Source organism: Phocoena sinus, chromosome 2, assembly GCF_008692025.1.
Source record: "Phocoena sinus isolate mPhoSin1 chromosome 2, mPhoSin1.pri, whole genome shotgun sequence".
NCBI lineage: Eukaryota > Metazoa > Chordata > Mammalia > Artiodactyla > Phocoenidae > Phocoena > Phocoena sinus.
This window is the reverse complement of record NC_045764.1, coordinates 37,013,480-37,031,181: the sequence shown is the minus strand read 5'-3', so window position 1 is coordinate 37,031,181 and position 17,702 is coordinate 37,013,480. Positions and strand designations below refer to the sequence as shown.

The window sequence follows — 17,702 nt, the reverse complement described above, 5'->3', positions numbered from 1 at the left end:
AAATGGCTTTTAAACATATGTAAAGATGCTTGGCTTCACTCAGAGTAAGATAATCTGAAAATGAAACTACAATTAAAATACCATTTTCACCTATGAAATTCATAAATATGAAAAAAAACTTATGATACCCTAGGTCAGTGAAATCATAGGGAAAGCAGCCCTCTCATGTATCATTGATGTACATATAAACTGGTACAACCTCCAAAGAGAGCAAACTGACAATATTTATCAAAACTAAATGTAGATATTCCCATTAACTTAGAAATTCTACTTTTAGAAATTTAACCTAAAATACTCACAAGTGCAAGATGGCACACATACAACTAACTACAACACTACTGATAAGAGAAGAAGCTGGGGTGGGGAGGAAACGTCCACTGATGGGTTAAACCCATACACTGAAAAACTATGCAACTGTGAAAGAAAAAAAATGAAGCGCTATAACATATTCATGTGGAACATGTTACAAGATGCAAAGCAGAATATACAGTGCTATCATTTCTATAAGAGGAAACAAAAGGGATTTGTATTTAGATGCACAGACTCTGGAAGGATATACAATCATAACAGTGGTTCCATCTGGGAAGATCTGGGTACCTGGGAAACAGGACTAGGGAGACTTTTTTCTTTCTTTTTTTCTTTTTTTTTTACTGAATATCCTAGCAGAGCCTCTGAATTAAGTGTCATATATCCATATATTACCTATTTTTAAACGATTAAGAAAAAGTTTTAAAAGTTGAGACCAAATCTACCTAAAACACATTTTTGTGGGTAATTCTCCAGTTTTTAAAGGAAAACCCCCAAAGTCAAGCCACTGTCTAGCACTACCTCTTCAAACTAGCAATGATTAAAAAGCACTGTCCAAAGTAATGACATAGTAATATGTCTTCAGGGCAGAAGAACATTTTGTTGTAATAGTCATGTAAGTGGTAAGTAATTTTTGTCTCCTTTTAGCTGTTTTAAAGGTCATCTGAGATGCATGTTATTTGTAATAAAATGATCTGCTATACCGCAAGACTTTTTCTATTAAAAAAAATTTTTTTTTCAGCCACGCCGCTCAGCTTGCGGGATCTTAGTTCCCCGACCAGGGATTGAGCCCAAACACTCGGCAGTGAAAGCTTGGGGTCCTAACAACTGGACCACCAAGAAATTCCCTTAAATTTTATTTTTTATCATTTTTCTATTTTTAATGATCATAGGTATTTTTCCTTTTCAATTTTTCCTTTTCTAATTTTGCCCCATTCCCTCTTTTTACACTTCAGTTCCTCTGCTTCAATTTTAAAGGAAGACTAATTAATCCTATTGAAGAAAATATTCTTAGTTTTTTATGTTGCTGATTAATGACCCCTAGCAATCGGCTGATACTTTCTACCTTATGGATAAATACCTATCACAACAATAGTATTTCCTTCTACTACAAAAGTCTCCCAATTTTTCTTAAAGCCAGAGTTCTCTCAGTCCGCAGACATCTGCCCCAACAGAAGCCAAGTCCTGGGCTGGCAGCTGCCTCTCCAATGCTCCTTCTGCTTTTTGTTATGATTTCCAATGAGTCAACAGGAAGGTATTCAGAATAAGGAAGAAATAAAGGCCTTGAGGCAGGCCTTTCCTCCACCCACAACACCAAAAAATACAATTCTTGCCAAACAATCCAAGGCAATTTCCAATGCCACTCCTGTCTGCATGAGGTCACTACTGAGAAAACAAGCAATTGGGAAGAAGGAATGCCTTTCTAAGCTGAATCAAAAATAGATGCTAGAAAGAAGAAAACCAACCAGGCATGCACTCTCTAGTCTCCCCAGAGTCACTGTATGTAACCATATAACCTCTACTGCATCCATTTCCAACTCCAAGAGACCTCTTAGTGAGCAGGAGTTAGGTCAAAAAAGTGAAATATACACATTTATCACAGACCAGTTATGTTTCTAGACACCTATAAAAATCACTTAGATTTTATGTTTACTGTATTTCTTGTAAGCATTCATGCCCAAATTTTTCATCAATCAGTTAACTGTTACTTATTCATGTCTATCACTATCTTTAGCTCTGCAGTGAATAAGAAGAAGTGTAAGACAGAGTCCAACAATTTGTTAGACACAGAAATACATGAGACATGGGACTTCCCTGGTGGTACAGTGGTTGGGACTCCGCACTCCCAATGCAGGGGGCCCAGGATTGATCCCTGGCCAGGGAACTAGATCCCACATGCATGCCACAACCAAGAGTTTGCATGCCGCAACTAAAGGAGCTCGTGTGCCGCAACTAAGACCCAGCGCAACCAAATAAATAAATATCTTTTTAAAAATACATGAGACAAATCAGAGAACTGCCCTCATATAGGCAGAGTGGCAGGTAAAAGAGACTGCAATTAGAAGCAGGAAACAGCTCACATTCCCTCACCCACTTGACAGCTAGGCAATTGTTTAATGTCTGGGAACTAGGTGACTTAATTTTGGACTTAAATGCTGTCCCTTTAGTGCCTGTAGAGGTTGACAGCAGTAGTGACGGTGTCACACAGACCTGGGCTTGAATTCCACAATTACATGACCTTGAAACACGTGATACTAACTCATTTTTTTCCTTCTTTAAAATAAAAATAATGCCTATCTCACCATAATGTTGTATGTAAAGTACATCATCGTTCTGTTTAATTACTGGGAGATACTGTTGCTGTAGTTATTATTTTTAGAAGCACAAGTAGTACTGCCGTGACAGACTGATCCAGGGAAGAGCAAAGGCTTTGGAGTCTTTGCCAAGCCTGAAATCTGGATCTATCACTTAAGAGATGAGCGAGTCAACCTCTCTGAACTTTGCTTTCTTTTCTGTTAAATGTAGATAAGAATAGGCACCTCATGGGACTTCAAGAATAGCTAATTAGACAATGCATATGAAGTGCTTAGCACAGTGCCCAGCACATGATAAGTGCTCAATAAATGGTACTGATGATGATGATGATGAAGGAGGAGAGAGGGGAAGGACACTGACCTTGGGTCAGACAAGGTAATATTGTATATCATGATGTCCTTGCAAATCGCAGGGTTGGTTTTCGGTTTTGGGGGTTTTGTTTTGCTTTGCTTCCTCTTAGTTGGTGTAAAGGTATTTGAAGTATTGAGGTTTATATAATAAAATACCTTATTGAAAAATAATTCTTCCCAACGTACAATTATATGTAAGAAAATTTTTAAACATTCAAACTTAAGCAAGTAGACTTTCTCTTCAACATAAACCATTAACCAGATCTTTCATTTATATGTTTAAGATTTTTTGACTCACACACTGTCAAAGCACAGGGATCAATGAGATTACCAGAAGCTCTGTCAGAAGAAAAATCAAACAGCAGTCCTGATTTGAGCAGGTAGGCAATGGGACCTCTGCATTCATGTGGCACTTCACTCAGCTTGCTCAAAGATATGGTCTCTAGGCAACCAAGTCCCAAATTAAACAAACAACACCAGTCATATGAATCACTTCCGGATGGTCTCACTTTGCCTACTAGCACTTTCTTACATAAATACTTCCTGTGAAAGGGTTTATTTAGCAGCCACAATTGGAAACAACCCTGAGTCCATCAAATACCACATGGCTTAAAAATGTTCAAAACAGGTCCTGCTACCAAAAGGTATCCCCATTGCTAAACTGTGAAACTGAAGGAATTATACAGAAATCAGAGACAGATCATCACGCAAAGCCAGAAAAATCACATTCCTAGAACAATGCCAACTTAGGCCCTCAAATATATTTTTACTGTTTTTTCAGTTAGGAACATCAAAATATATAAACAATTGTTGCTTTGACATTTAAGACTAGAAGAAATATATGCTAGATTAGGTCAAACTGATGGTCCACTTAGCCCACCCAGACTTTCCTAACCTTGGCTTGACTGGTGGACATTCCAGTTAACACAGATTTCCTATGGTGACATTCACTCCAAGACTTAATGAAAATAAGGGGAATTGGTAAAGTAAACAACTCTCTTGGCTACAAGCTCCTTTTTTCCACCTGAAAAGGATCCTATATGTGTCACACTATTCTTCACGAGCTAATCAGAGACCGTTTGATCTATTAACAAGAATAGAGAGGGAAAAGGAGTTAATAGTCCAAAATGAAAATTGCAATAGGACAAAGCAACTACCATTAACAGAACCAAAGAGGAAAATCAAGTTAGTCAAACAGAAGATATATATGTAGGACACATATCTAGAAAGCTGACTTAAACAAAATGAAGATCAGCCATAAAACACTGTGCAGATCTAACCTACCAACAGGCACCCCTAAGACAGAACTACTGAATTAGAACCAATTATTAAAGATATAACAATTTCCTAGAGCTAAAATAAACAAACAAAAATGATATGTCAAAAAATAAAATAAAAATAAATAAAAGTCAAGCAGTATTAATAATCCCTTAAAAAAAAAGATATAAATCAAGAAGAGTCTCCACAGTACAGGCTAAATTACTAAGCCAGTATCAACTCTAATATGTAACATGGGGAAACTTTTAGAAATAAGAATTTTTACAAGTTTCACATTGTGAAAAAGTATTTTAAAAATGTTACTTTTCATGGAAGTAAAAATCAAGCTAGTTTCAGATGTTGTTTCTCATTAATAAGTACAAGAAAATGAAGTCACACATTTCTTCAAGAAAAATGAAGGGAATTCCCCAGTGGGCCAGTGCTTAGGACTCTAAGCTTTAAGAGTGCTTTATGGCTTCCCTGGTGGCACAGTGGTTGAGTCCGCCTGCCAATGCAGGGGACACGGGTTCGTGCTCCGGTCCAGGAGGATCCCACATGCCGTGGAGCGGCTGGGCCCATGGGCCATGGCCGCTGGGCCTGTGCGTTCGGAGCCTGTGCTCCGCAATGGGAGAGGCCACAGCAGTGAGAGGCCCGCGTACCACAAAAAAAAAAAAAAAAAAAAAAAAAAAAAAAGAGTGCTTTAAGTGCTTTCATTGCCGTGGGCCCTGGTTCAATCCCTGGTCCGGGAACTAAGATCCCACAGGCTTCATGGTACAGCACTCCCTACCCCCCCACCCAAAAAGAAATACAGTTCACCATAAAAGAATAAAAAGTCTAGAAACAGAACTTTATGTAATTTAATATTTGACATACTAGATGTCAGTTGCCAACAGGTAGTAAAAGATTATTTTTAAGTAATATCAGAATAATTTAGAAACACCATGAAATTTAAAGACTTAGACGCTTAAAAAATTAAATAACTATATCATAGGAAAGTTACCAGAATATAAAACTTCAAATTTTAGTAAGGCCTTACAGAAATTAAACTATCTAGACAGAAGAAATTACAAAGAGAAAGATTAACACTTAAACTGCATAAAATTTAAAACTTCCATACAGTGAAAGAATAAAATGGAAAATCAAGAGAAAATGTTTGTAGCAATACCACAGGTTGACACCCATATTATAAGAGAGCTCACAAAAGTCAACATCATGACCCTAGAAGACAGACAAACATCATCAACAACTTGCATAAAATAAAGGTGGTAAACAAATATATGGGAAAATGTTTACTCTTTCCAGAAATCAAAGCAATACAACTTTTGGAATAAGCCTAAATAAATTATGGACATTATGTATCCATTGAAAATAGTAATTAAGATGACAATACAGCAATTTAAAAATCTAAATTCATGATAATCATTATCTAAAAATTATATACTCAGTTTTTCCTTTTTCTTAATCCATTCCTTTTTTATTATAAAATTCATGATCACTGTAAAAAGCATTTAAAATATACGGAAAAGCATTAAGTAAAAAGGAAAAGTCTTCTCATACCCTCCAATCCCTAGAGGTATCCTCTGTTTCTGGTGTTTCCTTTCAGACAACAGCTTAAGTATGAAGTGAAAAAGCTAAGAGCTACCAACATTTAGAATCTTGAAAATGCCCAGAAAATTCCCCAGAAAAGTTTATGAATGCCTCTTCATCTTCATATTAAATCTGCTTTTGTCCCAAGGACCAGGATAAAGAATACATTTATCGAGTGCCTACTGTATTTCAGACACTGTGCCAGTCACTTAACCCTCTCAGCAACTCCCTAAAATGCACAGTATCTCCATTCTGTAAAGTACAAGCTTAGGCTCTACTCCCTAAGGTTAAGTAACTTGCAAAACCAGAATCAGAACTTGCAGCTGCCAAAACTGAAAGTCCTCGTTCTTTTCACTTTGCGTATCTCAACAGTCAAGATTTTCAAAGATGTTTTATTCAGGCTTTTAAAATTTGTTTGACTTCATCGTAAGTGTTATGAGATTACAGTAATATGACTTTTCTTAGTTATCACAGCAGCTACTAACTAGTTGACTGCCTAATATATACCAGAAACTGCTCACATTTCTCAACTGTAAATTTTCCTAAGTGTCTCAGCTACACTGTAGAGTCGCTTTTCCTGTCTGCTAGGAACACATCCCCCCATTTGTAACACTGTAATAATATGAAAAAGCACTCTTGGTTTGAATCACTTTTAACACTTTTAAAGACAACCCACTTCTTACCATAGAGTCTGTCCAAGGCAGTTGCACTAAGTTTCACAAAAAAGAGATTTTCTATTATTCAACATAGTTTTGGAAGACCTAGCCACAGCAATTAAAGAAGAAAAAGAAATAAAGGAGCACAATTGGAAAAGAAGAAGTAAAACTGTCACTGTTTGCAGACAAAATGATACTATAATAGAGAATCCTAAAGATGCCACCAGAAAACTACTAGAACTAATCAATGAATTTGGTAAAGTTGCAGGATACAAAATTAATGCACAGAAATCTCTTGCATTCCTACACACTAATGATGAAAAATCTGAAAGAAAAATTAAGGAAACACTCCCATTTACCACTGCAACAAAAAGAATAAAATACCTAGGAATAAACCTACCTAGGGAGACAAAAGACCTGTATGCAGAAAACTATAAGAAACTGATGAAAGAAATTAAAGATGATACCAACAGATGGAGAGATATGCCATGTTCTTGGAAGAATCAATATTGTGAAAATGACTATACTACCCAAAGCAATCTACAGATTCAATGCAACCCCTATCAAATTACCAGTGGCATTTTTTACAGTACTAGAACAAAAAATCTTAAAATTTGTATGGAGACACAAAAGATCCCGAATAGCCAAAGCAGTCTTGAGGGAAAAAAACGGAGCTGGAGGAATCAGACTCCCTGACTTCAGACTATACTACAAAGCTACAATAATCAAGACAATACGGTACTGGCACAAAAACAGAAACATAGATCAATGGAACAAGATAGAAAGCCAGATATAAACCCACACACCTATGGTCAACTAATCTATGACAAAGGAGGCAAAGATATACAATGGAGAAAAGACAGTCTCTTCAATAAGTGGTGCTGGGAAAACTGGACAGCTACATGTAAAAGAATGAAATTAGAACACTCCCTAACCTCATACACAAAAATAAACTCAAAATGGATTAGAGACCTAAATGTAAGACCAGACACTCTAAAACTCTTAGAGGAAAACATAGGAAGAACACTCTTTGACATAAATCACAGCAAGATCTTTTTTGATCCACCTCCTAGAGTAATGGAAATAAAAACAAAAATAAACAAATGGGACCTAATGAAACTTAAAAGCTTTTGCACAGCAAAGGAAACCATAAGACGAAAAGACAACCCTCAGAATGGGAGAAAATATTTGCAAACGAATCAACGGACAAAGGATTAATCTCCAAAATATATAAACGGCTCATGCAGCTCAATATTAAAAAAACAAACAACCCAATCGAAAAATGGGCAGAAGACCTAAATAGACATTTCTCCAAAGAAGACATACAGATGGCCGAGAAGCACATGAAAAGCTGCTCAACATCACTAATTATTAGAGAAATGCAAATCAATGAGGTATACAACGAGGTATCACCTCACACCAGTTAGATTGGGCATCATCAGAAAATCTACAAACAACAAATGCAGAGGGTGTGGAGAAAAGGGAACCCTCTTGCACTGTTGGTGGGCATGTAAATTGATACAGCCACTATGGAGAACACTATGGAGGTTCCTTAAAAAACTAAAAATATAACTACCATATGACCCAGCAATCCCACTACTGGGCATATACCCAGAGAAACCCATAATTCAAAAAGACACATGCACCCCAATGTTCATTGCAGCACTATTTACAATAGCCAGGAAGCAACCTAAATGCCCATCGACAGACGAATGGATAAAGATAAATGGATAAAGAAGATGTGGTACAGATATACAATGGAATATACCTCAGCCATAAGAAGGAACGAAACTGGGTCATTTGTAGAGACGTGGATGGATCTAGAGACTGTCATACAGAGTGAAGTAAGTCAGAAAGAGAAAAACAAATATCGTATATTAATGCATATATGTGGAACCCAGAAAAATGGTACAGATGAACCGGTTTGCAGGGCAGAAATTTGAAACACAGATGTACAGAACGTATGGACACCAAGGGGGGAAAGCGGCAGGGGGTCAGGGTGGTGGTGTGATTAATTGGGAGATTGTGATTGACATGTATACACTGATGTGTATAAAATGGATGACTATAAGACCCTGCTGTATAAAAAAATAAAATTTAAAAATTTAAAAAAAAGAGAGATTTTCATCTATGTCACCATTTTAAGAGTTAAGAATAAATCCCACCCCATACTTCTCCTTGATAATCATAAATACATGAATGCATCCAGCTTGTAGTCCCAAAGTACCATTAAAAAGCTACGTTTTTTGTGGCCCCTTAATCATACTGGGTCTCATGAAGCGATTAGTTTTCTCATCTGCAAAAGGAAAGCTTGGGTCAATCTAAAAATGATTCTCCTCAATCTCTTAGTGATATTCCTTCATTTGAGAATTCTAGAAGCTGGTGGGCAAGCTTCTAGTTAAACGTCTTTAATTTCTCTTTTCATGATCACAGTGTGCCAACCTAGATATATCCAGATGTTACTGGAATTCTGATTCCACTTAGAGGAGAGGAGATCTGATGAGCCTATCCTGGAAAATGTTCGATGCCAACAACAAAGACATACGCACAAAAGAGAATTTGTTCTCAAGAGCTGATTTCTTTCCAAGATACTTTTTCAATTCCCCTAAATTACAGAAGGTAAAGTGCCTCTACTTAGTGTTAAGCTCTTGTTAACATCACATGGTTTTTGACAGTCTCCAGCCAGCCACAGGCTTCACTTTCCACCCCTTGTGGGGGGAGAGGTGTGCCCTGCCCTGTGAGCTGGGGTATGGACACTGAGCAGGAGGAAGGTGGCCCATGACAGGCTCAAAAGGACATACCAGCAAGCCTCTGAAAGAAGGAATCCTAAATTAAACTCGGGGAGTGCTAGAATTAACCTTCCACCTGTGACCTTTAACCTAACTCAATTTTCTCCCATTTCTAGTACTACTCATACATTCTCATCCTCTGCAGAGTGCCCTCTTCTGCCCTGCCTGTTATGTTCTCTTCTTGGTTCTTTTCACCTGAACCTTCTAATCTTTCTTTTCTTTCTTTCTTTCTTTCTTTACTTATTTATTTATTTTTGGCTGTGTTGGTTCTTTGTTGCTGCTCCTGGGCTTTCTCTAGTTGCAGCAAGCAGGGGCTACTCTTCGTTGCAGTGCGCAGGCCTCTCATTGCAGTGGCTTCTCTTGTTGGGGAGCACGGGCTCTACGTGTGCGGGCTTCAGTAGTTGTGGCTTGCGGGCTCTAGAGCGCAGGCTCAGTAGTTGTGGCGCATGGGCTCAGCTGCTCCACAGCATGTGGGATCTTCCCAGACCAGGGCTCAAACCCGTGTCCCCTGCATTGGCAGGAGGATTCTTAATCACCAGGGAAGTCCCTGATCTTTCTATTACTTCTTCCTGTCCAAGACCTGAGCACCTACCATATCTCACATATTTAAACCTCACCTCTTTCAACTGAGTGAAAATGCTATTTACCTTTACTATACAACTGCTCTTTAGCCAAAACAAATGTAAAGTCCAATCAGAACAGGCAAAAGGATAAAACTAAACCCACATTTAAGCATAAATACATAATTTAAGATGTCTTGCTTTATAAAGTCCTTGGTCTGCTCTGCAGCCCTTAGCATAAAACCCTGAATCCTTAGATGATACTTCATTAGACCAGTAACTTAATTTCCATATTTAAACTACTCTCCAAACAATAAAGAAAAGCAGAATCTCTTTATTTTCTATTTCACAAGCATTCCCAAAGTGCATACTTTTATAGAATCACTCCTAAATTTTCCCACTTAACCTCTTAGGGAAACACAAATTCACAACACATTCTCATTTCTCTACATACACTCTTACTTATACTCCCTGTCTGCACACATTTATATGCTCTCCCTCTCTACACACTCTCCTCTCTTCCCACAAAAGAGCTGTTACAGGTACAGGAGAAAATGGAGTGCCCTAGGATACACAATGGGGCCACTGTGCTATAAGGTAGAGCTTTTAGTGGGAGGAGTAGCAGTATTATAAATAGAACTAAAGAGGGGAACTTTTTCTCCCTTGGATCTCTTGGATCTTTCTTCCTGGCCTTGTAGTGGGTGTAAATTCCAGACCTTGGGACTCCTCCAACTTGGGAGGGGTGGAGGTTATGAAGGAAACAGGATGGGGCCAATCCAAAAAGGTAAAATGGACTTGTGCCAGAGGGTAAAGAGGGGCCTCAGAAGCACACAAGGTACAACCCAGTTCACCAGGGTAGAAGACACAACTGGGAGCTGAAGTCACAGCCAATAAGGAAGAGCATGTGATTTGTCTGCGGTGCACCTTGAACACTTTTTAGGGGTGGCAACAGCCACATCAGGTGGCCAGGAGGGACCCCGGTCTTCTTTTTTCAGTATGACATTCCCGGGCTTCTTTTCCTAGCCCTCTCTAGTTGTAAAGTCTAAATAGGTGCTTCCAAAGTTGATTTTCTAATCAAAGCTTTAAACAAAAACAAAAAAGAATATCACTGCATCCAGATTTTATATGATTGCCTCCATAAAATAAACCAGGCACATTTCCTTGATGCAAGGCCAAAGCGCAGATTGTACTAGGACAATATGCCGCTATTATGCTCTCCCTTATAACCAAAAGTATGGAAAATAAAGACTATCACAAATGTCTCACTGCTTTAGTCGCTTCCTAAGTATGCAGAAGCACCCAACTAAAAAACGTCCCAGGGGACATGGTCCCTGGATGGATTTTAAAGGAAATGGGATATTCTTCTATTCTGGAAAAAAAACACCTGACAGAAAAGAATATGCTCTAGAGTAGACGGAAATGAAGTGCTCTTGTAGTGCAGCGCTTGAAGAAGGAAATGTGATAAAGGACATCATCCTATTCAGGCTATCATAACCTAGCATAAGGTAGAGTTCTAAAATGTTTTCAATCTCGTTTCTCTACTCGGGGGGACCATCAGAACCGCTAGAAGCATTTAAAATATACAGGTATCTGGACCTTCCAGCCTAGATCTACTGAACCAGAATCTCTGTGGTAAGGCTCAGATAGCCTTTTTTTTTTTTTTTTAAAGTTCCCCAGATGATTCTAATGTACACACCTGGTTAAAAACCATCGTATAAAATGATGAAAACTATTCTTCAATCAAGAAAACTACAAGTAGACCGTGGACACTCAGGCCTCAGTTTCCTCACTGAAATGAGATCGCTGAACTAGATTAGTAGTGGAACTGGGGAATTCCCTGGTGGTCCACTGGTTAGGACTCTGTGCTTTCACTGCCGAGGGCATGGGCTTGATCTCTGGTCATGGAACTAAGATCCCACAAGCCGTGTGGAGTGGCCAAATTAAAAATAATCATAATCATAATAGTGAAACTGAATTAGTGGTAGCAAGGGGATATTAGCCAAGATACCCTCTTTAAAAAAGGGAATTTTACTGCGGAAACCCAATATTAAAAGCAGAAAAGCTTTTGACAGGGGGAGGAAGCCCTTTTCTCTCACCCCTAGGTCACCCCAACAAAGACACCAAGACTCCACAGAGCCCAAGATGGTCTCTCATACCAGCTACGGCTTTCAAATTGTTTACCTTCCAAAACTAGATCTAGTCCATAATTTAAGTAGCAGAGGACTTAATATTTTTGTTCACGGGATCCTTACAAACTTTGTATGAGAAACATCCCCCTTTCTACTAACATATTCACCTCCTTCGGTCTAACCTTCCATTTAGAAAAACAAGTGTTATTACCATTCTTTCCACCTAAATCATCACTAATCTCCTCACAACCCTCTCCCAATCTAATGGAAGGGCTTTAAGCTCAGAAAAGAAGTCTGGATTCAAGAAGATGCACCAAATGCATGTTAGTGGTATCCCCAGGAATGGAAAGGAGAATGGGACCAGGGAGGTGCACAAAGGGGACTCCAACTGTGTCTTTTGAGAGAAAAGGGAAAAAATCTGAAGGGCTAACATTTGCTAGTTTTGGAATACATGGATGTTTATTGTATTGTTCTCTGGACTTTCCTGTAGCGTTTAAGATTTTCAAAACTAAAAAGACAAAACAAGACAAAAAACACTCTTAATTACTAGCACCATTTGAAACATCCTTGATTTTCATTAGACTTTAACCACAAAATCTCTCATTATCCCTTGCTGGCCTTTTCCACCAAAGCTCACTTATAGGGGGCTTCCCTGGTGGTGCAGTGGTTGAAAGTCCACCTGCCGATGTAGGGGACATGGGTTCATGCCCTGGTCCGGGAGGATCCCACATGCTGCGGAGCGGCTGGGCCCGTGGGCCATGGCCGCTGGGCCTGCGCGTCCGGAGCCTGTGCTCCGCAACGGGAGAGGCCACAACAGTGAGAGGCCCGCGTACCGCAAAAAAAAAAAAAAGCTCACTTATAGGATACATGATCTGTAATTACATCTATCTACCCGGGGACTTTGCAAAGAAACAAGCACCAGAACAAAAGAAATGAACTACTGATAGCAAATCAACACTCTAAGAATAAGACCACAAGGTCTTCGAGCATCTGAAAAAAGAAAACAGCAGTTGTACATTTACTTCACAAAGAATGCAGAGGACGCTGCCTTTGGTAAACAGATTTTGAATATTGCCAAATGCATGGATCCATACCCAGAGCACTACCAAGCGGAGAATGGACCCAATTCATATATAAATCAAAACCAGTGAATAACCGGTGAAACATTAAGGCCAAAAACTTCAAACCTTAAAATTGCTTTTCTTCCCTATAGCTGGTTGTGCCCAAAACATGCACCATAAGCATAAAACTGAACAACACAAATCTGGAAATTTTTCAGTATACGTAGGTGCCCATCAGACTGTTTCATGATAAACTGCCATCAAGGCTACTTGCTCCCATGAAAAAAATATCCTACCTGTACTTACTTATTCCTTCAAACTACCTGCCTCTCACAGTCACACCTACAACATACTCAGAGATCTTTATCTTTGTTCACACCAGATCAGCTCCCTTCTCCCAATCTTCTCTCCAGCCAACCTTTACCTCTTTGCTTCTTCCAAATGACAAAGGTACTCATAAGCCACATTCTGACGTCTCCTTTCATCCATCTCCTCTGCAGTAAGTCTCTCATTATCCAGGACCGCTAAAACATGAAAGAAAGAATGTAAGTGTAAGAATCTGTACCCTTCCTGAGAGATAAAAGAATGCCATAGCTTCAAATTCCTGCTAGTCACCTAGAGAGTCAGGGTAACATGTGGACAGCCGGCGGTACTATCAATACAATGACTTTCCTAAGACAGGAACCATGAGGTTTCAACTATATTCATCCTAATCTTTGTTTAAAAGTACAATATTATGAACATGTACTAAATTTCAGTGTGACTTGAAAAATACTGACTTGAGATTCTGGTCCAAATTTGTGCTGGTCTATCTGCCAGACTCTCTCTAAATCCAGAGCTGGTCATGGTCTTTTTTTTCCCACTCTTTTATGAATCACTAAAGCCAGCAGTCATTGAGAACTAAGTGGCAGTAACTGTACTACGCATTTTACATGCATTCTTTCATGGAAGTCCCACAACAATCCTGTGATTATCACTCCTGTTTTACAAATGAGGAAACTGAGGCTGGTTCACCTTTGCCCCACAGCTAATAAATAAATGGTGGGGCCTGGATTCAAACCCAGGCAGTCTGTCTCAAGAGCCTATAAGATTAACTTCAAAGCAATCTGCTTCCTTTAATGGGCATCCAGGATATGGAATAAATTCCTAACTCCTGGGGTTGGCATTCAATGCCTTTCCCAATTTAGCCCCAACTACTTTTGGTAACTCTTCTCCCTCCTCCCCCTCCCACCACTGTGCACTCCACACCACTCAGTTCCCAACACACACAGTGCTCTTCTACTCTTCAGTACCTTAGTTCCTGCTCTTCTCTCCACGTCCTGTCTCTTGCCCCACCCTGCCCTGTCAAACTACACAGCATCCTGCAAGGCTCTGATCAAAGGTCCTATCTGTGAGTGTGGGCTCAAGACCCTCCTTCTCACCCACATTACTATTTAAGCCTAGTTAGTTCACATGGCATCTTTATCTCTATCCCTCCTTATTATCATTAGATAATACACCTGCCCGCCTCTCTGATTAAAACGTTCTTTGAAAGCGGGACCTGCTCTTACTAATCTTCAATGTCACAAACGTGACACAATACCTCGCATGTAACTGCTGAGTGAAATTATCCTAAAACATAACATTATTCGCAAGAATATAAAATAAAACGGAAAACCTCAAGACTCTAAAGGACTCTCCTTTGGCCAGTGATAACTATCCCGCCTGCAGTTCAGTGATGTCCCAGGACAGGGACAGAAAATGAGGTTCGGAAAATGAGGAAGTCAGAGGTTTGGGTTTTTTTTTGTTTTTTTTTTTTTCACTTTTGAGATCCTGACGAGGGAACTAAGCCCGAGAAAGCTGAAGTAACTTGTCCAGGGCCGCACCTCTCAGCTAGCCTGGGGCCGGGGAGGTCTGGACCCTGGGTCTACCTCGCAGGCAGCACTCGGGCAGCACCTTCCCAGGAAGCCCGAGCAGAGCCCGCGTCTCGGGTCTCCGGTCCCCGGGACACGCCCTGCACCGTCCTCCTGCCACCTCACCCTAGGCCGTCTCCCCAGTCTCGGTCGAGCTGGGAGTCGGGAGGCGCTGGGTGAGGCCCTCCAGCCGCCGCGCCCGGGACAAGGCGGGGAGGCCGCCTGGGTCCTCCCCGCCGCCTCGAAGACCGAGAGGGCGCGGGCTGCGGGCCTCGCCGCCCGCCACCTCGCTGCACCGGCTCTTCCGGGTCCGCGCGGCCCACAGCAGCCCTGCCCCACCCGCCCGGCGAGCCCCCGGGTAAACGGCGCCTCAGAGGCAGCGAGCCCGCCCCGAGACCCCAGTGCCGCGGAGCCCACACTCACAGCCATAGTGTGGCCGAGCCACACCCAGTCCGTCAACCTCGTCCGCTGCGGACATGGCGGCCGAGCCCGGGTCTCAGCTCAGGAAGCCGCAAAACCTTGGAAGCGCAGGCGGCGGCGGCTGCAGCCCCTGCAGACTGCTCGAGCTGCCCCGGTCCCGGTGGCCCCGCCCCGCGCCGCAGGCCCCACCCGCAGACCCCACCCCAGCGGCCCCGCCCTGCCGCGCCGACCGCAGCGGACGGAAGGAGGCGGGGCCTGGGCCTCCCGACCCCGCCCCTAGCCCCGCCCTGCGCCCGCAACGCCCTCAGGAGGCGGAAGAAGGAAGGCGGAGCCTGCCCGCCAGTTGTACTCGCTGTCAGCGCCGCCCGACGGCAAGACCCGCCCCGGTCCTGGATCCTTGCCCTAGCCGGCGGCCGTCCCATCCGCACCTCTTCCCAAAGACCGCCAGTGTCCGTAGCTTGGAATAAAAAACGTGGGCACTTTACCTTCCCCTGCCTGCCTAGCCAAACTCTTCTGCACCAAAGGGCTCAAGGAAGGCCTCTTTTGAAGTGGCCCAGTGTGTTCTTGCGGACACATGCAGGACCCAAACTCCCGTAAGGGGCCGCACAGCCTGGCAATCTGGACGCAGCCTTCTCCCGGATTCGCCAGCGGTCTGGCGCCAGAGTTGAACTGCTTAACCCCGCTATCATTTGAGAAGTGGATATACTAAAGCAGGAGAATTGTGTTTGTCCAAACTTCCTTCCCTTAGATTCCTTGCCACTATTCTTTGCAAGTTCTTCTTTTTAGAGGACTCTTTGCCCCTTTTAGGGATGCGTCTTCCCCTTGCAACTTGTGGCCTGCCCTTAACATATTGGTACTCAATGGAATTCTGTCCTCAGCCGTCTTCCGTTTTTTCTTTGCCCACTCTTTCTGAATAACTTTATCCACACTCACCTTAAACTGCTGAAAAGCCCTAAATATATATCTCAGACCAGACTTTCTAGAAGCCCCAACTCATTATTTTCAGCCGTGTAATGGACATTTTAAACCTGTGAATCCCGCAGACACTTTAAAGTTAACGTGTCGAACACTGACCCTGTTCCCGTTATTATCCTATTAATAGTGCTCAGTTCCTCACGCCCTACATGCAATCGGTATTATTACTGAAGTGTCTAGCTTTTGTGTCTGTCTCCACTGTGATTACATCATCTCCGTTCTCCCTCTGCCAAACAACTCCCCGCAGTCACCCGCGTGTTCTTTCTAAATTGCAAATACGGTCGTGTTCTTCCTTTTCAAAGTCTTTTCCTAATATTTCCTTCAGGATATGGTCCAAATTCCTTACCATGCCAAATAAGCCACTTCACAGCCTGACTCCAGGCTGTTTTCTCTAGCAATTTTCAGTTTATCCATTCTTCCTTCAAAATAGTAAAGTGAAATACTTGAAAACCTGTAAAAACAAAACGCCCTCATTAAAAAATGGTCAAAGATTTAATTTGTTACAAATTCAGAAATTAGTTCTTTCTTAAGTTTTTAAGTTTAGCTTGCAAATTTTATTATTCTATTTATAAGTCTAGCATATTTTACCAATCACTTTGCAGAAACTTAGAATAATTTTTCGTCCCATTCACAAACTTAGTTAATTCAACATCTTCCAACATTTAAAATTGTCTATAAACTTAATCTATTAGATTTTCTTTTTAATGTCTTCAGTTGTTTAGCCTAGAATCTTCTCAAGGCTCAGTAATCCTTATAAATCAAATATACTTACAAGTATAATGAATTTAAAGTTTTCTTAGATGACCCAGTTCCATGTGTAAGCAGTAAAATTTCAACTCAAAATCTTAAGTCTAAAACTAACTCAATTACACATTTAAAATAAGAGTTATAAGACCATCACTCTAATAAGCCAAATTTTCTTAAACATTTCAAGTGCCTAAAAAGTGAAATATGCACATATTTCTTTTAAACCCCAACATATTAATCACATAGTTTTTACCCCCATTAAAGCCTTTTTGTGCTTAATTCTAAAGCTTCTGAGTTGAAAGACACAGAACTGCTAAGAAAGACAGTTTCAGCCTAGTTAATTAAGATTACTTTTGATCAGACGTTTTTTTGTTTGTTTGTGTCATTCCCCCACCACCACTCCACACCGAGCGGCTTATGCGATCTCAGTTCCCTGACCAGTGACAGCGCTGAGTCCTAACCGCTGGACCGCCAGTGAATTCCCTGATCAGAGGTTTTCTACCAAACATAAGTTCTGGAGCTACAGACTTTCAGAGCCATTCTTCTCACTACACCAACTGATATTTTGAGCCCCTTTTAAAATTCTGTTATGGACTTCAAAACTCATTACCTCATCCTCTGACTACTCTTAGAAATCTGCAAATCCTACCCAGTTTA

The 17,702-nt window shown here is 41.0% G+C and overlaps 1 protein-coding gene across 4 annotated transcripts in view; it reads right to left on the bottom strand.

Annotated features, from left to right (window-relative positions):
* IQGAP1 (IQ motif containing GTPase activating protein 1) overlaps positions 1–15,490 on the bottom strand; it is a 102,527-nt gene extending 87,037 nt beyond the window's left edge. For 2 of the 4 annotated variants that reach the window (XM_032622304.1, XM_032622306.1), the window contains exons 1-2: positions 15,327–15,485; positions 13,436–13,535 (exon numbers count right to left, since the gene is read on the bottom strand). In XM_032622304.1, coding sequence (XP_032478195.1) covers positions 13,436–13,535; positions 15,327–15,381 — 155 coding nt within the window. In that variant the 5' untranslated portion in view covers positions 15,382–15,485. Of the gene's footprint in view, positions 1–13,435; positions 13,536–15,326 lie in introns of all 4 variants that reach the window. The other 2 variants (XM_032622303.1, XM_032622305.1) reach the window with 2 other exon arrangements.
* Positions 15,491–17,702: the final 2,212 nt, after the last annotated feature.